Source organism: Pleurodeles waltl, chromosome 3_1 (assembly GCF_031143425.1).
Source record: "Pleurodeles waltl isolate 20211129_DDA chromosome 3_1, aPleWal1.hap1.20221129, whole genome shotgun sequence".
Taxonomy (NCBI): Eukaryota; Metazoa; Chordata; class Amphibia; order Caudata; family Salamandridae; genus Pleurodeles; species Pleurodeles waltl.
In genome coordinates, this window is record NC_090440.1 from 1,479,299,579 (window position 1) to 1,479,324,521 (window position 24,943).

Below are 24,943 nucleotides of genomic sequence, written 5' to 3' on the forward strand. Positions count from 1 at the left end.
GGAAAAAAAAATTTTTTGAAGATCAGTATTTCCAAAACAAATATGTTAGCATTTACTGGAAAAAAGTGGGCCTTTATTTCCTGATTCTTGAGAAAAGAAAAATGTAATATACTGAAAATGTACACTTACCTATTAAGAACTTGGGTAATCATGTTTTCTTTGTAAATATAGGGCTCTGGCCCGTGCAGTATCTCATGTAAACGTCTTTATATCCCTAGGAAACAAACGTTTTAACCGTCTGTTCTACGAGTATAAAATAAAAATACCCCCAATGGTAAATAATGCACTGGAATCCATTCAGATTTCCAAGTGGCGTTCCTGAATGATTTTGAAGGAAAGATTCTTAGAACGGTTTTGTACTTTAAGTAATGCTATTCTGGTGCAAATTATTAGGTTGAAGTTTTGTCAACCTATTACATTTGTCCAGTCACTGGCAAAAATTATTCGCAGAAGATATAAGACTTGCCATGGCTCTGAATCTTCATTTGCGGCTGTAGTCTGGGATGATTTCTTTAATCACACTCCAAATAAAGCATTTTTTTGAATTTCAAAGTGGATGCAGTATTGAGATTCGGAAAAATTGAGAGAAAAGGCAGCATTTGCATTATGTACACATTTGACATTTGTGCATGTCTGTGGTCTTTAGCAAGTCATTGTAGTTAAGTTGTTTTGTCGGTGGTATCGCATATTTTTATTCCCAGATCAGGTATGTGATGTCGGACCCACTAATATGGGTACGAGGTTTGCCATTCTTCTCAAAGTTTGCATGTACTGTTAATGCTTATAATTTGTGATTTAAGGGTGTTCATTTTTAAACCTAACACCGCACCAAATTGATCCAGTTCCGGGTTAGGAGCAAAGTTGTGGGGTCGTGAGGACATTTCCAACACATTGTGTGCATATAGGGCTAAATTATGCTGATGTCTCCTGAAGCATTCTCCCTGAATGTGTGGATTCGAGCACAACATCTCTGCTAGAGGCTCCATGTAGAGCTTGAATTTTAACAAGAATAGTGACTTCCCTGCCTCGTTCCCCTAGGTACCCTCAGTGGAAAGGAATGATGTTTGTTTATACGCACTATAGCAGTGGGAGCAGCATAGCTACTGCGAATGCAAACCCAGAATCTAGGGCCTACTCCATTTTTTCCCAGGACTCCGACTACAAAAGGCCAATTAACTCAATCAAAAACCTTCTTGGCATTGTTAGAAGAAAAGTAGGGTCTTGGGTTTGTGCGACTTTGTAGATGAGATGTATTACGCTTTCAGTGTCATCGCTGCAACTAATCTCAGGGATAAAGCTCGTTTGGTCCGAATCTATCAGGCCTTGTGTATAGTGGCCGAGCAGTCTCGCCAGAATCCCTGTGAAAATGTTAGCTTCTACATTCAAAAGCGATATGGGGTAGTAAGAGGGGCTCTGTATGGGTTCCTTCTATATCTTAGAGACAACTGTGATGACAGCCTAATACATGATGTGTGTAAGTCTATTATTGTCTGCAAACGCGTTACAGCGACGCATCAGGACTCAGTATTGCAGAAGTGGCAGAATAGTTTATAAGAAATGGCTGTGTACCCATAGGGTGTGGACCGCTCCCTACCTAGTGCTTAATTTGTAAATAAAAACGTGCCGGTGCCCAAAGCCCTCTTCTTAAACATGCGGCTGCTGCAATTAAATGTGGGAAGACGGAATACTGAGGCAGCTTAATCCTGAAGCCCTCTCTGGCCTCTTCAATCCATATAAAGCCACTCCCTGCCCCTTCAGTTTACTCTTGCAGCTTTCTTCTTTCTCCCTTTGTGACGCTTTTTCGTTGTTCTCTTCCTCCGTATTTCCCATATGTGTCTTTTGCTCGCAGCAAATGCTTAAGGTTGAAGAATAAGCCCCGGCCCTCTAAAATAAGTGCCGGTGCTCAGCACCGGAAACAACAAGCACAAATTAAGCACTGTCCCTACACATAATATTGCAATTTCTGAGATGACTTTCGCAGTGGTAATCTGTGCCTGTAGTGCCTTAGTTTGGGGAGTGTAAGGAAGTGTCCATTCCTTATTAAGCCCACCTCCCTCAAGCCACCACGATTATGCAGTTATTTTTCAGAACTGGATACAATTCTGGACTTGTATAACCCCTACCCTAAGCATTACAAACTGACCAGATTTTACAAATGTGCTTGCACTTGCGTAACTCTGCCAGATTACTTACTAATAAAATGTATTTGACTATGATGGAAAAGCAGCTTGCTTATCAAAGTGCAAAACAACTAGCATGAAGAGGACCAGAAAAAAGTCAGCTGTAAAGAATTCCGCAACAGAAATATCGCAGTTGCACTCAGTTGATGGGGGTATGTTTAATATATATATATATATATATATATATATATATATATATATATATATATATATATATATATATATATATATATATATATTGTTTTTAAATTAAAACCTTCCTCTTATAGTAAAATCGGTTCAGCATGACTGGTTTAAGGAGATAATGAATTCCACATCTCTAGGTTATGGTCCTATGTAATGATCCTAACATTATATCCCTTCGTATAAAAAATCCTAACACTTAATAAAAACAGATTTCTAGCAGATTTCCTATTAATTGGTGAATTAAAAAACATAAATTGGAAGTCCGAAGTTACCCAACGCCCAGAAATGGTATTGTTTTGAAAAATAAATAGTTCTAAGTTTAGTTTCACATTTGTACTTAGTGGACTAATATAAATGCCTTACATCACCCGACTGATTCCCGAGGCACCAGTAACTTTAGGGAGTTTGCAAAGTGGGCCCGGAAACAACAAAGAATTACCCTGGAAATCAGTAATCCTTGGCCCGATTTCCCGGGGCAGTACTACACCTTCCTCCAGATTTTCACTTGGAGATTTCTTCTGCTTGCAGCCTTCGCAATTTGTGAGTGAAACAAAATGGATCCACAACGTTCCCACGGATCCTGTAATTCTGATTAGTTCGTTAAATCTAATTATATGCCCCCTCAGAATTATAAAGAAAACATGTAATCAGCTTCCTTAATGATAAGGTCACTGTAATTTGTGTGCCTCTGATGTGTACTCTCTTGTTTCCGAAATCGTAAACTTGTTTGAGCATATTTATACTGTTTATAATGGCATATGACAGTCTGTCCATTACTGCCACAAAGACCTTTTAAAAAAATCTGTCTTCCTAACATGTTTTTTCTATTAGTACTGAAAAAATACTAGACATCAGCAGCCTTTTTTAAACACCTATCCCTTTTACCTACTTGTTTTTCAGGTAATTGCACAGATTTTTGGTGCAACAAATAACTGCCTTTTGCATAGAACCTCTATATGAAAACATTTTTCACAGATTGCTTCCAGCTGGTTTTCTCTTCCACACCCAACAATTCATTCAATGGGCCATACCCTTGGGAAGCTTAGCCTCTGTTTTGCCAAGCAGAGCACCTGCCACTGGTGAATTTCTGCTCCCCAGTCCTCAACACAGCTCTTCTACCTCGCCCAGCACAGCTAGCCCACTTGCTAATTTGTCCAAGTAGTGAGTAATTCCCCCAGAACGAAACACCATGTAACATAGGAGATACATTCTCTGAAATGCTAATGCATGCAGTAAGGTTGGATACAGGAAAGTGGAGCATATAAATTGCTTTACACTTTACAGCGAATGTAAGACAAATACTCTAAAATGTGACTAGTTTGAAGTTGCTGTAAGTTAGACCACTTTGGACCACTCTATCACTGGTGGTCACCTTGCTGTCTTCCCTCCCTATGAAGGTTTAAGTTGAGTGGCTACACGTAGCAATTGGTCAATTTTAATGCAGAATCTAATTATTGGGTGTTACTCAATCATCGTCACTTTTGTTTAGCTTCCAACTCAGATGTCTTTTTAATGTACATCTGTCCTGACAATGCCCAACTGATACAGTCTACCCAAATGAAAGGTCTACCCTCTACAACTGACTTGACCAGAATTCTAAGATCACAAGAACAACTGGTCATTTACATTATGAAGGACTTGATGGACTATCCTTTAAAAGCCTTTGAAATATTTTACTTACTAATTACCCATCCTAAGGCCCATACTCAAGCTCAGTATCTCTCCATAGCCTCTGTTCATACACTTGGTGCACCACGTGCTGTGCCGCCTACACTTGTGGTCCATTTGTTTACTATAATTTATTTTACTGTAGGATCACCACTCTTGAACTAACAATGTAAAGAGAGGAAACCTGAAAATCCATACGCTTGGAATCTGAGATGTCAGAAATCACCTCTTCAAATGCCAGAATAGACAGGTGTAATGGATCAATGTGACAGCAAAGATCACCCCAGATCCAAAAACATGCTGGTGAAAAACATGAAAAAAAATTAAACACAAGCTCAATTTCAGCATCAAGTTACCCTACTAGAATATTGATTGAAGAACACTTTACCTTCCACTACTCAATTTCCCTCTCAAGTAGAAGAATAACTGCAAGGCAAAAGACAGTCCCTGGAAGCCATTTAAAAAGGGACAGTAACATTTAAACTGACAAGAAAAGCATTAACCACTTAAGCTAGCGAAATTACAGTATAAATTGATCCAACAAGACAAATGTTTGGAACTAATGATTCAATCTACCCTTTTTATAATCCCCAGTGCTAAGAGCTTGTGTTGCATAAAATTATGCTTTATTCATTGGAAAGAAAAAAGTAAAATGTGCCAATCAAGGTTGAAACATACAAGCTCTTCGCCCACACCTTTCCCAGATGCTCAGAGTTAACAATGGTTTAAATTGATTGAGCTTTTCCTCCTATTCAGGTACACGTCATACGCACTTCTACTTCTTGTATTCATGCGGCTTTGCCCAAATTTGTTTTTAGTACTGCCACTTTGTCGAATTTGGATTTCACACATCTCCTTCACTAAAAGTGACAGCTGTTAGGCCCAAATTTGTGTGTATTTAATATTGCCTAAAGCTGTTCTTAATTAGATTTGTCCTGAACGCAATTGGCAGCCCTTACTGGACAACCATTGCAACACATACACCAACTGTGCTGCTTTGTTTGCCATACCACTTTTCTTTATGCTGAAGGAAATGGCACAGAGAGTGGTCACACAGAATATTCTGTCAGAGTTAGGCCACATCAGAGTAATTTCTGAAAAAGCCAGTAACTGCAAGTCTTTGGGCTCCGTCTGTTTACAGTAATGGCAATACTTCCTGCAGTGAAGGGTTAACATCTAGAGGCTTTGGCCATATCTGCTTTGTGAAAAAATGTCCCTTTTTGCGTGGTCACCCCATTTTTATTTGGAACGATACTGTTGGTTTTGTGACTCTCTGTGCTGGGACAATGCTAATTAGGCCAGAGTGCATGTGTTCTGACCCCTAAAATCTGGTAAAATTAGCTAAATCCTAATTGCCATATTTAACTTTCTTATAAGGCCATAGTTCCTGGTACAGAAAAACACCTATGACATGGAAAGGTAAGCATCACCTCTCGACTGTAGCACTTTATGTGCTATCTAGTAGTGTGACATAGGAAAGCATGTTTTTAAGCCTCACAGTGTAGCTGGACTAAACCTACAACACTACCTGTCAAAATAACCCTTTGGTGTGCAAACAAATCCCATTAAATAATATGTCACGCAGCTATCTGCCTTACAGCCCACAAGGGGTAGGTTGTATTGTATTTAAAAGAGAACATGCAGAAATGTAAGGTTGCCGTATCCCTACAGTGACAAGATCCAAAAAGCTATTTTTGCTGTGTAATACTCTGTCTGCCCTATGAGAAATTTACATTACAGATTAATATATCAAATTTGGTTTGGGGCAAGCTGGAGAAGTGATTCAAACGCTGTTGTAACATGTATTAACATATATGAAACATCCAATACAACTGTGAAACTGGATTTGTACATATTTTGGAAAACTAACTTTTACAATGTTAGCTTGTCCCTGCCTGAAGCTCATTGAGGCTAATTTACATTACCCTACAATCAGTGACCTCTGCCAGTGCTCTACCTTAGTGAAAAATGATTCCAGAGCAGAAAAATGGATTAGGACTGGGGTTCAGATCAAGAACGGCAGCTGGTGAGGTTCCAAGAAGTTAATTAACTTGAAAAGAGCACAGGTTGGGCTGGTCCATTCACAGGTTAGCGTAAGGAGAGTCCTGGGAAGTAGAATGTTACCCCTGTCAGCCTTAGGTTGGCCTTCCCCGAAGCGTTTTGCCTCCATCCTCCAATTTTTCTGAATTCTATTTTATTGTCCTTAGAAGTCTGTGCACTTGACCACTGCTAGCCAGTGCTAAAGTGCTTGTGCTCATTCCCTAAAACATGGTTGAATTGATTTACACCTGATTGGCATATTTAATTTACACATACGTACCAAGTACAGCAGCATATCCTATACCTAGGGTTTGTAAATGAACTGCTACTAGTGGACCTGCAACACCTATTGTGCCACCTACTTAGGTAGCCCTTTAAAACATGTCTCAGGGTGGCCAATGCAGTCTTCCAGCAGTGTTAAACTGCCAATCCAGCTTGGTAAAATAGCCCCTTTGTCAAGCCTAAAACTTCATTTGGAATACATATAAGGCATCCCAAACATAGGCCCGAAACAGCCGGTAGGGCAGGGTTGAAATTGAAAATTTAGATATGTGACTTTAAGTTTTACATGTCCTGGTACTGAAAAACTTACAAATGTGTTTTTTCACTACTGTGAGGCCTGACTCTCTCACCTCTCACTGGAATCACTGGAAAACAATTGGGTTACTTTATTACACTTAATATGTTCTAAGAATTGATTGGGAGCAGGTAAGACAGTCATGTTTTGGAGGGAATTATAATTTAAATCCCTCTTTAATGGTAAAGTCGGAGTCTAAGTCACAATTTTGAAAATTGCACTTTTAGACAGTTGGCATTTTTTGTCCCTCCACTTGGTGCTTTCAGCCTGTTCCTGGTTCACATGACTAGGTGTTGGCAGTTAGCCTTTGTATGTTCCTCCAAGACAGCCACACAATAGCAGGGCAGGGCTTGCTTAAATGGGCCATCACGTACACATCAATAGACTGGTCCCTGCTCACACACAAAGAACTTCACTCCAGCTTTTTTGTGCCTGTAGCCAGGCTGGAGCTAGGGCAGGTAGGCACAAAATTACAGACAGTTTTATGAGGGGAAGCCTCCAGATGTTTCTTTCACTTTAAAGAAGGCAGCACTGATAAAGAGGGGACCCTCCGACCTACACTTCAGTTCACCTTCTCGACCTGTGGAAGGAGACTCAGAGGTCTGCATTCTGCTGTGGTTCAGAAGACTGCTTTGCTGCACAAAAAAGGCTGTTCTGTACCCAGAAGCCTGCTTTGCAACCCCAGAGCTCTGCCCTGCTGTTTGAGCCATACACATTATGTTGAACCCAGAACTTCTAAAGTGACTCCAAAAGCTAGTTGGTTGAACTTTTGATCATAGCCTCAGGGATAAAGAAGGCTTTAATCATTTTGAACTCACACCTGGAGTCTGCCTCTGCTTGAGTGAGTCCTGACCCTCCGAGTGCTGCCCCTCCAGTCCAGGACCCTTAAAAGTGGTGCTAAAGATCTCCAGATAGCCTAAGTCCAAAACCCAAGACTTAGGTAATTTTTTCTCAAAAATACTGAGACAAGACCACGGCCTACCTGCTCGTCGATTATCCCAAGGTGCATTGCTTGTCAGGCAGACTTTGTGGCAGCTTCCACTACGTTTGTCTTCAAAGTAGCAAATACTGTTCAGCGGCTCCTAGTTTATGTACTATATGGCCTCGTGGAGCCAGCCTGCAGCTTCCTCCCAGCTGGAGATTTTCGACTTCTAAAAAATAGACTGAGTCTAAACGTAGACATCTTCACTGCAATTTTGTCCAGTGGCTCCCCAACAGGAATGCCACCTCCTTGTACACAGCTGGCTGCCTTCTCTCACTGAACTTTTTTCTCTCAGACATTTTTCTAGAGTATCTCTTTTAAGCCTGAAGGTAAGCGGAAACCAGGCCCAGTTCACTTTGTGTATCTGACCCACACTCCTTTGCAATAGGACATAACTTTTGATGTAGCCCCGGTGTCACGTGCCTGGATGTCAGCGCTTTTATCTTTTAGGTGCTAGTTTTTACAGTAAACTTTAAAAATCCATAACTGCAGTTGTACTGATTGGATTTTTGTCATTTTGGTGTCAAACTTTTTGGATCACTGACAGAATATCGGCATTAAAAATATAGTGTAGCAAGAATATAATGTACAAAAAATCGAGGGACCGAAATTTCGAGAATGTAAGAGCAAATGGTAAATACAGATTTACTATCCTTAACACCACAGTTACATACCTTGAAGTTATACATGTCATCAACGTACATACATGTGGCATTATATTTGATAAAACGTTGCTTACCTATAGAATCTTACCTTCACAATATTTTTGTCCTCTGTATTCCTGACACAATAGTTTGTCCACACAATATATGTTTCTGATATTTTGTCAGAACACCAGTAAATTATTAAAATTTGCTCTATTTTCCTAAATTGATGATGGATTTTTCTTGTGTTCTGTTTTCACTTTATTACTGTTTATGTGCTGCATAAATACTTCTCACATTGTCTCTGAGTTAAGGCTGACTGCTTTTGTGCCATGCTATCGTAGGGTTAAGCAAAGGTTAATTTAGTGACTGTTTGTGGTTCACCCTGACAGAATTTGTGGCAGTTGTTTGGGAACAGCTCACACCCCCATCAACCAACACCCCAATTACTGACAGGGAAACTTTTTAATCCCAGCACATATTGTAGTCAGCCTCGCTTCATCCCCATATGAGGGGAACTGGTCACAGAACCAGTTTGATATTGATTAGGAGAAGACATCTAATTTCCATAAACACACACCTGACTAGCACACAAGATCTCTTCAAGGGCAGAAAGTCTGTGCCAGCTTGGATTCTCTTTGTAGAGTGCACTTTGGAATAGTGTGCATAAAGAGCAACAGAATGTGCTGCATAAGTGGGTATGATTCCCCTGCAACTTGTCCCCATTTGTTAGATAGTGTCCAGGAGTAACCCCTACCCAGTGGCTAGTAAACTGCACAAAAATGAACCTCATTCCCATTGCTTCAGAACACTTTGTGGACCTGCAGAGGAACAAAAAAAAGACTCAGTCTGGTGTCTGATACCTGTGGGTAGATCTGACGGGCTTGACTTGCTTTCACTTCTACTGCAGACAGTGGACTGCAATGGTCAATTTATCTGACCTCCTGTGTGGCTATGGGGACACAGTGTGCTGCATGAGGCTTTATTTGTGAAGTGCCCAGTGAAAGAGGAGAAACTGGTAATGGACTGGACCCTTCTAGTGGCCTCTGCCAGAGTGACGTGGATCCTAAGTGCTCTCCCTGACATCCTGGCAGCCTTAGAAGTGACCAGGAGGCTCTGCTCCAGAAATGCTGAAATGTGAGGAATTTTTGGACTCAGAAGACCTACGGAATGCCAATAGGAGCTCATAACAATGTCTGATTTAATCGGATATCTCTTCGGACTTGCCACACCGAAGGAGTTTGAACTGCGGAAAAGAACTCCGCTGCAACTGTTATGGGGTTCCCTCCCCGCCAACATTATAGTGTGCCCATCTGATTTTGAACATGAACAGACCATAGTTTGACAGTAGCAGAGACTACTCCATTTCTGCTGTGGTCGAACTTCTCTGACAGCCCTTACTTTATCGCACTGTTTGAGATTTAGCAATATGTCCACCGACCTTATTTAGATTGGCGGACAGATAGCCAATTTTCAGTGCCCGTCACCCTCAGGAAAAACCTGTTGATAAGGGACATTGAAAAGTGCACAATGGCCCCCTCACCGTGAGAATATACTTCCATGGCTAGGAGAACATTGTTTTTCACTTACTTTCAAAAAGAAAATCCCACTTTGTCGCACAGCTCCTTCATGTTTGACAGAGCCGTCAGGAAAAATTACAATGTGTTGGCAGGCACTACCTTGGAAGTGGATCCTCTCAATCTTTTAAATGTCTGCTGTTTGCTAGGCTGATGAGCATTTCAAAATTTATTGATTGGCACCTCCATCAGTGCCACAGAGTAATCCATCATCCGAGGACCACAACATATAAATGAGGCCCTAGGTCTGAAGGTAGAAATCTTGACTGGGCTAAGGCACAAAAACTATCCACCCTTTGCGAGAACTTTGTCGACTGCAAAATTTGAATTGCTCCCAATCTGAGCTTTTCACACCAAACCCATCGGCTTCAGCAAGAGCTTGCCCAGTGGCTATTCACCTTCAAGAGGACTTTGCCAATTACAGCATACAGTCTAGCACTGCTGAAGAATTTTGACCTCCATTTCAGAGTCCAAGTCTCAATATAAAACCTTAGACCAGTTAGATTCTGCTGGGTGTATCATATTAGCTCTACATCTCGGTCCGCATGAAATTGTGCCATTGTCCCAGCCACCTGCAAACAGTACTTCTCATTGACATTTAGCTTTTTCAAGGTGTCTTTTTTGTGAAGTCTCTAAAAAAATAAGATCTCTGGTTTGACCTTTTGGATTTTTTTGTCATTTTGATTGATTACATTTATCAAATTTTACTCTAGTTGTATAAATTGGGGGGGAGAGGATTTTATTGAACTGACTTTTTATCTGTTTTCGTACTTCTCAATACATTGCACATTTTCCCACTAAGCCTGCACCGTGCTATAGCTACCAGAGATCTAGCTTAGGTTTAAATTACTAAAATGGAAGCTTTGTTGAAGTTATATATGTTTCCTATCTTTTACACACATGGCTTTTTACTGCTCGGCGAAACAAAAATTGTAACAATCAGTATATAAGTTTTGTTTCAGTTAGCTAGTTGCTATATAACAATTAGTATTTACTTATTTGTTTCAGAGCTCGTTGCCAAGACATCAAATCTTGAAAACGTGAACTTTACCTGGCATAATAAGACATCAGCAGAATTTGAAAGTGAAATGAAGGGGAAACACCAACAGAAGAAATATGACTTTATTCATATGATACAGGTATAGTTAAATCTCATGAAAGATTTTCACAAATAGACATTATTTTCAGTTTCACATCTCTTCTCATGGAGAGTCCAAAGGGGATGCATAGTGGTTTATCGAATATTGGGTTAATTGGGACATTGCGTTTCCTTCATAAATGTCCATAAACATGTACTTTGCCTGCCTGATAAATAGAAGCTGTTCTGTGGTGTTCCCTTTAACCTACCTAGTTTGATAGGTAATCAGAAACATTATCCAAGCATTACTTATAAATATTCCGCCTAGTCAAAAGCTTCTAAGCAAATGCTATATATTTGCAAATATCTACACTCAGAGCTCACGTACAACTTAAAAATAGGATTTCTTTGCACTTTGATTGTGAAGCCTTTGGTGCAAACAAATCAACATTTCATAAAATCAAAGAATTCTGAAAAATGTTGATGCAAACAAAGTGGGATGAAAGGGAATAATGCATGCAGAATATGTAATAAATTAATGCATATGCATGTGAATAGATCCAAAGAAGGGGAAATGTGTAGCATAGGTCCCTAAAAAAAATAATGTGGTTGGAAAATTGGATGGTACCGGAGTGAATGAATACTTCAGACAAGAGGAAGGAAGAAGTGACAGTTTTGGTGACTCGGCATGGCAACGCAAGTTTCCAGTATTTATGTTTCCTGTTTGAAACACTCTGTTAACAATTATCTTTGCAGTTCCTCTTTTTAAGTCAGTGTTTGCAAGAAAGTAATGCGATTTCCATAATATACTACCATTTACGTTGGACCAGCAGCTTCATAGAGTTGTGAGCAAGATGCCCTTTCCACAACCAGTAGGGGTATAGGGCCTGATTACGAGTGTGGCAGTCTTACGATCGCCACACTTGCGGTGTCAGTCCAACTGCCACATATCAAGCCTGGCGGTCTGACCACCAGGGAATTGCCAGCTCCACCAGGATTTTGTATCCCGGTGGTCTGGTGGTGGCAGAGATTGTAATCCGCCAGCCTTGTCATGGCAGTCACGCTGCCATGAAAAGGCTGGTGGAGAACGGGTACAGGGGGCCACAAGGGGGCCCCTGCACTGCCTATGCACTAGGGTAATTTTCATATTTTCTTCTATATCAGCCAAAGGAACATAAATAAGTTGGACATTTTACAAAGTTTGTTGTGACGGTATTTGACAGTGTGCATTTTTTTTATTTTTTATTTTAGATGCTATATTATGTGAAAGATGCCACTAAAACTTTGGAATTTTTCAGCAGTTGTTTGGCACCGAACGGGAAACTCCTTGTTATCATAGTATCAGGTGGGTATTTTGTATGTTCTACCTTCACGATTACACCCTTGTCAGAATTTCCAGATTCTTGTCTTTGAGCTTTACTGCATCTTTAAATACATGCACAACAGAAATAATCCAATGTTTTGATGCTAGATATTTAGATTTGTATGCTCTTAGTACTCATATTAGCGTAACTGGCATCAATAAAAAAAAAGCCCTTTACAAATTGAACAGGTAATGTCGGACTTCCCAGATGAAATCAAGGTCTACGGACAAATTGTTATAGGGGAACTTATAACATTTACAGCAGACAGCAAAGTATGGTTTAAAACTAGAAATACAGCTTTGTTTGACATCTAATTTATGTTTTTTTCTAGAAAGGTATATAGCAACTAGATGTCCAACCATTCCCCAGAGCTTTGAATTTGAACAAACTGCTCATAGCACCAACTTCCCTTCAGCATGCAGTTTTTATCTTTTCAGAAGCCCAGTGCAGAGAACATTGCATTGCGGATTCCAGTTCTAGGTTTAGCTTTGAGCCACATTAGCCACTCATAAAAACTTGATTGCAATACAGTTATTCAGTCTTTTTCTCTTAAATGGGAAGCACGTTAAAAAGATCATCTTTGCTTTCTCTAGGATTTAAGTAAGATATCCCAGTGCTTACGTATGCCTAACTTATGTGGTGCAGCATTACTGAATAGCACCTACTGAAATGAAATAGGTAGGGAAGAACGGTTGTGAGTGTTTGATTCATTGCAGGCCCTTCTCTCTTTTCCCAGTTTTACTTAGCAATGGTAGAAGTTGTTTGGCTGTATCATGCAACTGGTCTCACATGGCATGTATTTGCTTTTACTTTGCAATGGTAGAACGTGTTTGGCTGTATCATGCAACTGATATCACATAGCTTGCATTTGCTCCAGTTGTGGAGATGAACCAATGAAGTGAAAATGGTGGTGATGAAATGCTTTTGAGAACCGTGTGGTCACCCCCAAGGCTTCCTGACACTAAGAAGATCAACTGGAAAGCTTGATAGGAGGACAAAAGCCACTGCTGTAGTGACCTTTGGAAAGCAAAATAGTCAACAAAGAGGTGAATGCTGCAGTTCACTACGTCAGTGTGTTGCAGCGAGAAACGAAAATGAGCATCTTTCTGTAAAAGAAATGGTCAGCTTCATGTCCTTTTGTAATTTTCGTGAACATTTTCTTCAAACCACACTAACTTTAAACATATGCCTATATTTATTTCCTAAATCAGGGAGGAAAGAACACACATACATTGCGATAAAGTAATATTCACACAGGCGTATAATCTTTATTGCTTTGTTGCGCTTTGCCAAATGCCATGCAAATCTGTGTAGTAGAAAGGAAGAAGTAGAAGACAAGCAAACATATTCAATATAATTTAGTATTTATTGTGGAGGGATGCTATTTTGTCTCTTTTTATTATTGAAGTGACCCCAAGGCCCTGACCATAACTCATCTAGAGAATGTGTGAATGATAATGGATTTTTGGAGTCGCTATATGGTCTGTGCTGTAATTCTAAGAACATACTTTTGGGGAAACTGATGATTCATTTGAGGGGTATATTCTGAATATAAATTCTAAAAATAATTAATGAAAGTAAATAATAGACATCATAACATATCTTAAAAGTTACTGTATGTGTCCAGGTACTCTCATAAAACACATGTCAATTAGACAGACTTCCTGCAGCTAATAGTCAACATACCCTAGAGTTGTGTTCATGTCAATGAGCTGTTTCCTGAATATTTTCAAAGTGAAGCAAACACACATATCGACCACTGAACTGCAGAGATTCAATAATTATTTACAGGTGTGAGCTGCATCAGACCTCCCAGAATGTGAGGTACATATGCTCCTTGTATTGCCTTGAGTAGAAGAGTCACAGGGTCACCACCAACGCCATCATTAGTCACCACCATTCTGATAGTGTGGCTAAATCCCAATCAGGTGCAAATGGTTGTTTGAGTCCAACTCAGCCTTACAAATAGTGTAAAATTATCTTGCACCGATTAGTTTTAAAGAGAGAAAAATTCCAGTAATCGTGTGTACACCATATTATCTCCTCATTCTGAGTAGGAAAACTCGGAAAGTGGGGATAAAAGTGCTGTAGGGAAGGGTATTGTTATTTCTCTGGCTTGTTTTAATATATCCCAATACTGGGCCACTTAGAGTAAGTAAGTAAAAGAAAAATTGATTAACTGGCTGACCACTAGCACAATATGTTTTCATTTTCAATCAGAAAATTCAGAAGTATATTTTGTAATCACAAGAAACTATAACTCATGTCCTAACATAACTATAACTCCAGCCCCTACCATGCACGGTTTTCTCATCAATAACGTTATTGCAAATGTTGGAGTGATATTACAAAGATATGATGACTAATATGTGGGGTAACAGTGTATGGTGCGAACGTGAGTTATAGTTATCATAGGGCACCAGTTATAGTTTCTTGAGATAAGCATAACTATATGCATAATGGTTTTATGTGTGTAAAATCTTGAACCTTTGGTTTTTTAGTGAATCTCTATGGTTTTTTTTATTCAGTTTTTTTAACTAATATGCCCCGGTAACCTTTGGTTTCTCCGTGAATTTCTAGAGTTATCGTCACATAAAGTAATATTTAATTACCAACTTTTACCCAACTGCCGCTGCACACAGCCTTCAGCCATGTGTGATGGGATTTGGCTTCAGGCCCTGGCCTGCGGACTACCCCCACATACAGTCAACCCCATGCTGCTCACAGATGTTGATGTGTGTGGGGGTTGTGGTGGCCGCATGCAGCCAAACCCAAACTGAGCTCAGTCTTCACATGTAAGCAGCAATTGGTTAGCTGCAGGGCTTTCCAGGGCCTGCCCTGCAGCCAGGCACTGTAGCCAACCCTCCGTAGGCAGCCAACCTCACGTTGTGGGTCTTTTTGTGGATGTGTGAGTGGCTGTATGGGTGTGACTCTGGGTGTGTGTGGTAGTGTGTGTTTGTGTAGGTAGGTGTGTGAGTGGCTGTGTATGCCTGTGAATGGGTGTGCAAGTGATTGTATGGGTGTATGATTGGGTGTGTGAGTGGTTGTGTAGATGTGTAAGTGGCCATGTGAGTGGCTGCATGTGTCTGTGACTCGGTATGATAGTGGCTTTGTGGGTTTGCGAGTGGGTGTCTAAGTGGGTGTACTTGTGGCTGTGTGGGTCTGTGAGTAGGTCTACAAGTGGTTTTGAGAGGCTGTACGTGGGTTTGTGAGTGGTTGTGTGGGTGTATAAGTGGGTGCACGAGTGGCTGTGGGTCTGGCTGTGTGGGTCTGACTAGGTGCAGTAGTGGTTTTGTGGGTCTGTGTGTGAGTGGGTGTGTAGTGATTTTGTGGGTCTGTAATTGGTTTGCGATTAGCTGTATGGGTGAGTTAGGTGTGTGAGTGGTGGTTTGAGTTTGTAAGTGGGTGTGAGCGGGAGTGGCTGTGTGGGTTTGTGACTGGGTTTGGTAGTAGTTTTGTGGGTCTGTGAGTGTGTGAGTAAGTCTGAGTGGGTTTGTGAGTGGGTGTATTTTTGTTATTAGAGTCTGGATCTGCAGATCTGTCTCAGAGTCACACGGGCCAACCTGAGTGCCACTGAGGATCCATGGTTCCCATAAATGTCAATTTCTTGGCCAAAAAGGGTGCTCCACAGGTCCCTCAATCAGTCCCACAGGGTCAGGATACCTCTACCCTGACCCCTTCTATCACTTTGAACTTTTGTTTCCTACCCCACCACCCGTAGGACTGGGTCCTGAGACACAAAAACTTTCCTGTCAAGTTGCCGGCAACCAATCACAGCATTGCTAGAGACTGGATTGGCATGCAGTGGGGTGTGCAGAGTGAAGTGGTGTCCAGTGGGATAGCATAGAGTGGAGTGGCATACAGTGAAGTGGTGTAGAGTAGAATATCATAGAGTGGAGTTACCTAGAGTAGAGTGGGGTAGAGTGGAGTGACATACAGTGGAATAGCGTGGAGTGGCATGGTGTAGAGTTAAATACCATAAAGCCGGAGTAGTGTAGAGTGATATAGAGTAGAGTGAGTGAGATAGCTTAGAGGGGAGTGACTTAGAGTAGAGGGGCTTAGAGTGGCGTGGAATAAAATAGAGTGGCGTAGACTAGAAACACTTAGACTGAGGTGGTGTAGAGTGTAGTTGCATACTGTGTAGGTGCGTACAGTGGAGCGGCATACAGTGGAACAGTGTACAGTAATGTGGAACAGTCGATTAGTGAAGTGTCATGGAATATAGTGGCATAGTGTAGGGGAATAGAGTCGAGTGACATAGAGTGAAGTGGCGTAGAGCCGAACAGTGCTCAGTGCAGTGGTGTACACTGAAGTGGCTTACAGTCGAGTGGCATAGAGTGGAAAAGCATAGAATGAAGTGGTGTCCAGTGGAACAGCTTATAGTGGAGTGGTGTAGAATGGAGTGGCATAGAGTCAAAATCCGTAGAGTGAAGCAGCGTAGAGTCGAGTGACTTTGAGTGAAATAGCGAATAATGGAGTGGCATAAAATGGAGTGGTGTAGAGTTGAATACCATAGAGTGGAGTGGCATAGAATGGAGTGGAATAGAACAGAGTGACATTGGATGGAATAGTGTAGAGTGGAGTAGTATAGAGTGGGAGAGCATAGAGTGAAGTGGTGTAGAGTGGAGTCAAATGAAGTGGAATGTCGTAGGGTGGAATGGCATAAAGTGCAGTGGTGTATAGTGGAATAACAGACTGGTTTGGTGTAGAATGGAGTTGTATATAGTGGGGTGGCGTAGAGTGCAGTAGAGTGGAGTGGTGTAGAGTGGTTTAGAATGGAGTGGCATAGAGTAGAGTGGCATGCTGTAGGGTGGAAAAGCATAGAGTGGAGTGGCATATAGTACAGTGGTATACAGTGTAATAGCATTGACTAGTGGTGTAGAGTGTAGTGGCATAGAGTTGTGTACAGTGAAATAGCACAGAGTTGAGTGGCGTATAGTGGAGAGGTGTACAGTCGAGTAGAGTGACTTAAAGTGGATTAGTATAGACTGGATTGTGGAGTAGCATGCCGCAGAGTGGAGTGGCATGCTGTGTCATAGAATGGATTGGCATTTCAGAGAGGGGAATGGTGTCTCATTGAGTGCCATGTCATAGAGTGGATTGGTGTATCACACAGTGAAGTGAAGTGGTGTGTCATGTCTTTGTGTGTAGTTTAAACAGACCTACAAAGAAAATGTCTGAAGGGATGTTGATGAAATTTTGCAGGAATATAGATCATGGGGTGTAAAGGATCCTTTTTGGCAGTAGATCTAAATTGGTTCAGTAGTATTAAAGTTATAAGGCACAAAAAGTTAGTGATATTGTAATTATATAGCTCTTACTACCACTAGTACCTTACTACAACCAACACAGTATTTTTACTGAGAGTAGCACTGTAGTCAGAACCCAAGGTTATTGTGATTAGTAATGTGCTCTTAGCAAAAATTGCATGCATTTACTCCTCTTTAGATGAGGGTTGTGTGGTTTCAGGTGAATGGCTTGGTGAGCTAGATAGGCTGGCGGAGGTTGGTTAATGTTCAATTTCAGGGATAGGGTTTTAAAGAATATAAGTTGTGATCTATGATATGAGGGATCAGAGGATGGAAGGTAAGAAGGGGGTAACACTGAAAAAATAAAGGAGAAAAAACAAGCAGGAGTAAATCATGTGCATTTCTCATGCAGGAGTTAGGAGTATTCTGGGAGAAGGTTTTCTGAGTTATCACGCAGTCGGAGAATGTAGGCTGTAGAGAAAAACAACATTCTACATAGGGCTCCATATTCTGGGCAGAGAGCTTAAACATGTTATTCCAACAATATATATCATTTCAATGTTAAGAGGCCTAGCTTGCAAGCCTGGGACAGTAATTTTAATCATTGTCTGGAGTATCCCAGTCTTGGAATGGGATCTGTATGCTGCACAAGGGGAGTTGGCACAGAAAAAGAGAAGATCGTGTTGCTCAAATGCGGATTTACCTTCAATAAATATAAGACAAGGGGCGTCTGGCAAAGCAGGAACAGTCCATTTAATTAATAACAACAGCTGGGAGAGCGCAGGACTGAGTCGGGGTCCAATGACTGTCTCTCAAAGTTGCAAGGTTTTCAGCATTTTTTTATACATTGTCTTGCCTTGCAATAAAACAATTGAATGTATTCTTTGAAAAAAGGAATCAGGGCCTAGTCACGAGGCAATAAATCTGACCATCTGATAAATTATGCAGGTGGGACTCGACCTTAGGTTGACATAGCGTGGGCCAGCTGGTAACATGTCCAGATGACCAGCATGGGGAGCGCGTGATCACTGTGTGTGGTGTGTGTGGTGTGTTATGACTGGCTGTGTGTTCCTTTCTTCACGGGGCATCTAACTTTATGGTGTTTCGGGAATGTTTAACCCTCTGGCCAAATGTGCTTTATTGTGGGCCAGTTTCCTAAGTACATTGTGTTGTTGCTGTGTACTCGGGGGAATCAATCTGGATCTTTCCTGTTGGGCATGTTTGTCTGTGGACTATGTGTCCCCCACCTGCGATCTGTCAATTAGTTGCCACGTACTTCTGGCTCTGGGTTGATGTGATGGTCATGTCGGGTGGGATCGACAATTGCATATTAAGTTTGCTGTTATGCTTGCACATATCATAGAATCCATTGACATTGTTTTTGTGCATCTCCACCTTCCCTCCCTCTAGTTGATTTTTCAACTACTTTATCCACCCTATATTTTATGACAGTCACAGTATTCAAGGTTTGATGTGTTTCTGTTGTGTCTACCTAATGTGGCGACTGTGTTTTGACAGCAGGAAACCACCATTTGCAGTAAACAACACAAAAACAGCACATAAATGAGAATGCAGTCCTATTGTCCAAGTCATTATCAGGTATAAATGTGCAGTAGGACACACCAATCTTGGTGCATAACCACCCTCCATCGCATCATCAAGTCCAACACAAACCGATGTTGCACCACCATTTGGCAGGTGGCCCTCAGTTCTTTCTTGATAACACCTAGGCCATGCTTAGTACTGTTGATCATGTTTAGGATTTCCTACCTGGTTATCTGCAACCAGCGGACATTTGCTTGTGTCTGTAGTATGAAGAAGGGTATGGACCCTCCTGTGTTTACTTGAGTGTCAGTGAACAGTCTGACTTCTTCTGGAATGTCTTTGTACTGAGCCCAACCAACATAATCAGCAGCATAAGAGAATTCTCCACACTGCTGGTAGTAGTCCGTCAGCGCGGGGGTGCCCAAGTGCATGCCTTGTACATGCAGTATTGCTCCACAATTTTCATTTATGCTGAGAGGGATAATTCCTTTGCCTCTGAAACATAATGAATATAGTGTACGTTTCTGTACAATCAGGGGTTGCTCCTTTCCTTTGCCCACATGTACCTATCTCAGATTTCTTGGCCTGTGGTGTCTGTGCTGGCATTTAGCCTTACCCTAAGAGATGCACTTCCCCTTGTATCATTGAGGTACATGACCCTACACAGGAACTTCATGTCTTGGATCCAATTGTTATTAAAGAAGGCTGCCTTAGACACGCTAAGTGCCACATTGGGATAACAGACAGAGGTGGGAGTGGACGTGTTTGTGCACTATTGTGGTGGCTTTGCTACTTCTAAGAACCTCTTTTCTGGAAAGTCTCGGGCCAAACAGGGTCCTCCCCTACAGAGCCCACCTGCGCATCCTGTCTAGCTCAGTTTGAATGTCGCTAGGCTCGGTGTAAAGATACAATGTAGTGGGATTGGTCTTATCGAGGGATGTTTACTACTATTCAGTGGGGTTCTTCCTTACTGGGTTGTATCTTGGTCCTGATTCTACAAAGTTACAGGTGGATGAGACATTTTGCTTTCTCAGGGACTACCTCTTGGGATAGATAAAGCATATCTGCACCTACGACATCAACAAACAGACAGAACATGGTCTGGCTTATGTATAGGCAAATACAGCAGTCATGTTGTGATACCAGGTGGTATGTAAGAGTAATCATGTAATTCATGTGGAATTCTAACATTAGGTTCAGTGCCATTATAAGTGATGTGGGAAAGTCCCCTACGCAAGCGTTGTAACAATGTTGAGGTAGGCTCTGTGCCTAGGAAGATTTCTGGCGATGGACGGATGGGGCCACTCCCACAACAAACAAAGGGTGTACAAGGGTATAATGATACATAACTTTTGGAATTTTTCAGGTCTTGGGATGATTTTCTGCGGTAACATCTGTGGTCTTCTGATGATCAGGGATGTCTTAGCACTGGTCGAGCGCTGCGGCACCTGGGGTGTCTTGCTTGGATAAGAGAATTTGTAGTAGAATGTCTATAAAAAACAGTCAAAAAAACACTCTATAGTCTCTGTCTTAGGGTGCTTTGGTCTTGTGAGAGTTCTGGAAGTTGTTACTGAAAAGGTGGGGGCTGCTGAAAAAGTGGTTCATTTGTGTTTTGTTTGCAGACCTATAGGACAAGAGCTGTAGGTTGTAAGTTATCTCAGAAACCATACATACATTGTAATGTCCATGGTGTAGGTCATGGGGGATTTGCCGGTTAAGGTTTTAGCCACACATAGGAGAGGTGGACTCAAGCCTCTCTTCCTTTCTCTTTAAGGGCAGTAGGTGTTGGGAAGATTACTTTGTAAGGCCCTTCAAACTTGACCTGTTTCCATTTCCCCACGAAATTGAGGATATATACTTCCTGCCCAGGTTTTGGTGTTTGGTAGGGCAGCTTGGTGGTCGTGCACTTAGAGTTTCGGCGGCTGACCTGTTTTGAACTGAACTTAATGGTTTTAGTTAACTCAGAGAGACATACGTAAAACTTGTTCCCTAATGCCTGATGGCTCATCTCAAAGCTTAATTTGATCTGTGTCTTTAGGATAGGTCTTTCCATCAGTCTGCCAGTTACAATCTGGTGTGGTGTAAGGTGCTATTCGCTGCTAGGTGTGTTTCTTTGCACGAACAGGGATAGTGGCATCTGGTGGAGTCACTTTTTGTCAAGACTACTGCAGATTTTGCTTACTTGTTTTTCAACAGGCTGTTGAGCCTTTCAACTACATTGTTTCTTTAAGGATGATATGCTGAGACCAATTTGTGCATTGACCCTCAAAGGGTGCAGATGTGGTCAAACATGGACTCGACAAAGTGTCTGCCATTGTCTGAACAGATAATGTCTGGGACACCTTACCTTGGTATTACCTGCTGATAAGGAATGTGGCCGCCTTGGTGTTATAATGCAGACAGGCTGGCTTTGATCCACTTGGAGTATGGGACAGACCACTACTGTTAGATATTGGTAGTTATCACACCGTTCAATCATATCAATAAAATTGATGTGTAGTGCTTGATCCCATGGGTTGGAGGATAGCCGATGACAAACTTCAATATAGGTTTGGGTGAGTATAGCTGGAAGATGGTACACCCATTTAAACACATGGTAATGTTGTGGATAAACTAGTCTCTGTTGAACTCAGCTATCATGTTATCTTTTTCTGTGTGTGCAGGTAAGTGTCATTGTGATAAGGCCACATTGACTAGGCTCTGTGGCATGACAGGTTTGCCTGTGGGCATGTGTCGCTATATGAGGTTGTGTGCGGTTTGTGTGCAACTCCTTGCTAGCCAATGCCCCTTTTCTTCAGTAAGTGCTGTTTCCTGCAACTCCTTCAAGTATAATTTTGCTGTCTCAGTGTATGGCTTGTTGTGTGATGGTCCTGTTTCCATAGGTTGAAGTGAGGGGAGTATGTGTGTGTGTGTTTAACCATGCCGTAAGCTGTTTTTCTTTGTAATCTGATCAGTTAATTCATTCCCATGGGATATGAAGTCTTCGCTCCAGTCTGAGCAGCAGATTTTACCACAGCCACACGATTAGGTAAAGTTAGCACATCTCTCAGTAAGTCTAGGAGATCCCTGTGTGCGAAGGTGGTGCCATCTGATTTTAGAAACCCTCATCTTCTCCATTGTCCTGTGCTCAAGTGCACTCTGGTGGTGACATAAGCAGAGTTAGAGTAGATGGTTACCATTTTCCCTGCACTTCAAGTGAGGGGTTCAACTAGGGCTGACAGCTTTGCTGCCTTTGCTGACAAGTGGGGGAGAAGAGTCAACTGTATGGCGACTTGCAATACCCTCTGAGGCTGCATGGCTACGGGCCATCTCTACTGCTGCTCCATGTGTCTTACACCTTTATCTTGGTCTATTGTGGAAGATCCGTCAATGAATAATTCCTCACTCTAAAATAGGATTCCCCTCTGCCTGACTGATCCCTTCTGGGTGTAGGTGGCACAGTTGTGGGCCTCCTTTCCCTCATTGACCTCATGCGCTAGAAAGGTGGCTGGGTTTACCAGATGGTACCACACTATTTTTAGAGATGGCCTAGAAAGCATCAGTTCATATCCTGACACCTGTTGTGTAGTCAGCGTGCTCTTGCTCTTATGTATGACCGCAAACACTGAATGCTTTGCATACAGTGTTAGCAGTGCCCTATCACAATGGAGGTGCTTTTGTTGATGGCAAATGCTGGTGCTGCCAGCACCTGCTCGCATGGGAAATGATTCTGCATGACAGAGTCCAAGAGGCTGCAGCAATACGTAAGGGGCTTGTGTCCCAGGGATATTTTTTGGGTTGGGACGCTATCATGACTTGCCTGTCACTGTGACTAAATAAGAAAAATTATTTAATGTAGTCGGGCATTCCCAGTATAGGGGAATGCGATATCTCTGTTTTTTTAAAGTCTTGTGCATCTTAGGCATCCATGCTAGTTCCTCGTGGCTCGCTTCCACCTCCTTCATAACCCTGAGTAATGGGGCAATGAACGTGCTCTAGTCAAAGACCCATTGTCCGACAAAGTTGCATAGTCCCAAACAATATTGCATACACTTTTTTGTTCTTTAGGGTGTCTTAGCCCTGATAGAGTCTACGAAATCCAGCATTATCCACATGTCGGTCCCTGAGATTACTTGGCACAATAGTTAACCTCATGTTGTACATGCCGCACATTCCCCTTTTCCACTTTGTACCCTATTGCGGCAAGTGCGGTCAGGAGGGCTATAGTCTCTTGGCAACACTGGTCCTCAGAGATGCTGCACACCAGGATGTCGATGACATACTATATAAAGGTGCTGCTCGATTAGAAGTTAGTGAGGTATTTTCTCAGTAGTCAGTTAAAAATACTAGGGGAATCACAGTATCCCTGGGACAATCTCTGTATAGCATCTCAGAAGGTGAGCAGGGTCAGATACTGGCTGTCCAGTTGCAGTAAAATGCTAAAGAACGTGTTGACTACGCCACAGAGAAAGAGCAGGTGTTTGCTGGTTTGCTAGTTAGTATGACAGATGAGTCTGGTACTACAGGAAACTCTAGAACTACAATGTCATTGAGGGGAGGGGGAGGTACTGGACCAGGTCCCTCCCCTACTCTTGCTGACGGGGTAGATCAGCGTATGGCAGGAGGAGACTCCCACGTTAATGACTCCTTGATCAATTAGCGCTTGGATTGTGGGTGCTATACCTTCTCCTGCCTCATTAGAGTGCAGGGAATGGTGCACCCAGGGTAGGATAGCCCTTCGCGTATTGTTATCCTCAAAGGTTCAGCAGAGTTGATGAGCCCTACATCGAAGGGCCCCTTGGTCAACAGCTGTGGTAGTACTGTGGCCAAATCTTGTTCCTCCCATGTTGTTAATAACAGCAGCGGCACCAGTGCCTCATGCTGCAATTCCACTCTAATCTGGATGAGGTTAGAGAAGGTGATTTTTGTGGCTCCTGGGCACTTGCTGAACAACTGATTGTCAGTCATCTCCCGTATGCTGTGTCCGGGTGAGATGCAGATGGCACACACCCACATTCCATCTGCTTGGTTTGTTGCAGAATCCCTTATCTGAGTTGTATCTTGACAGCCTCCAACCAGAGATGTGCTTCCTCTTGAAATCATGCTTCATGGTGACCGTCTCAATAGAAGATACATTTCTGGGGCAATTGCACCTCCTGATCTGCCAGTTATGAGGGTGAGGACAGCCTCAGCGAAGGCTGGCACATCAACAGGTGCCGCTCTTGCTGGTCTGGCTATGCAATTTGGGTGAATCAAGGACATGAGTCTCTCAGGGGTGACCCCAGGGGTGGAGCACATCATTGTCCCGTCTTCTGCAAAATGAGTGCTCATGTTTTGTTTGCCCATCAAGTCTCTTTCTAGTAGATTAGTCGGGATGAGTGATTTCCCCTTCACACGGCTACCTCCCACGTCCAACTCTAGGGGCTTTGTGAAGGGAACCCTCATGGCTGCACCTCAGAACCACTGCGTGTTCATGGAATCTTTGGACAGAGGCAGTATCCCTTCTTATATGCAGGACTTTGTGTTCCCTGTCTCAATCAGGAAGCTGCATGGTAGGTTATTTATCAATATTGTTACAGGAGGCTCCTCATCAGATCGTTGGGTCACTGATAGTACAGGACATGTGAGGTTGGGGTGTGGGTCTCACCAGTCGGCCACAAGGCTGACTACTGTCGGCCCTGCTGTCTATCCACTCCTGTGAGCGGAGAGGGGATTGTGACTCGGTCCCAGCTGTGGGGGCACTCTATAGAAGGTCCTCAACTCAACTCCCATCTTTACATACTAAATCCTTCCGGAACCTCTGTGGCAACACCCTCATTTGTGTTGCCTCCTTCTGTGCCCTCATCGCTACAGCTGTTCTGACCAGGATTGCCT

The 24,943-nt window shown here is 42.3% G+C and overlaps 1 protein-coding gene across 1 annotated transcript in view; it reads left to right on the forward strand.

The window, feature by feature from the left end:
• Positions 1-24,943, forward strand: part of HNMT (histamine N-methyltransferase) — a 141,524-nt gene that overhangs the window by 75,840 nt on the left and 40,741 nt on the right. Inside the window, exons 5-6 of the mRNA XM_069225079.1 lie at positions 10,863-10,993; positions 12,184-12,277. Coding sequence (XP_069081180.1) covers positions 10,863-10,993; positions 12,184-12,277 — 225 coding nt within the window. The remainder of the gene's footprint in view (positions 1-10,862; positions 10,994-12,183; positions 12,278-24,943) is intronic.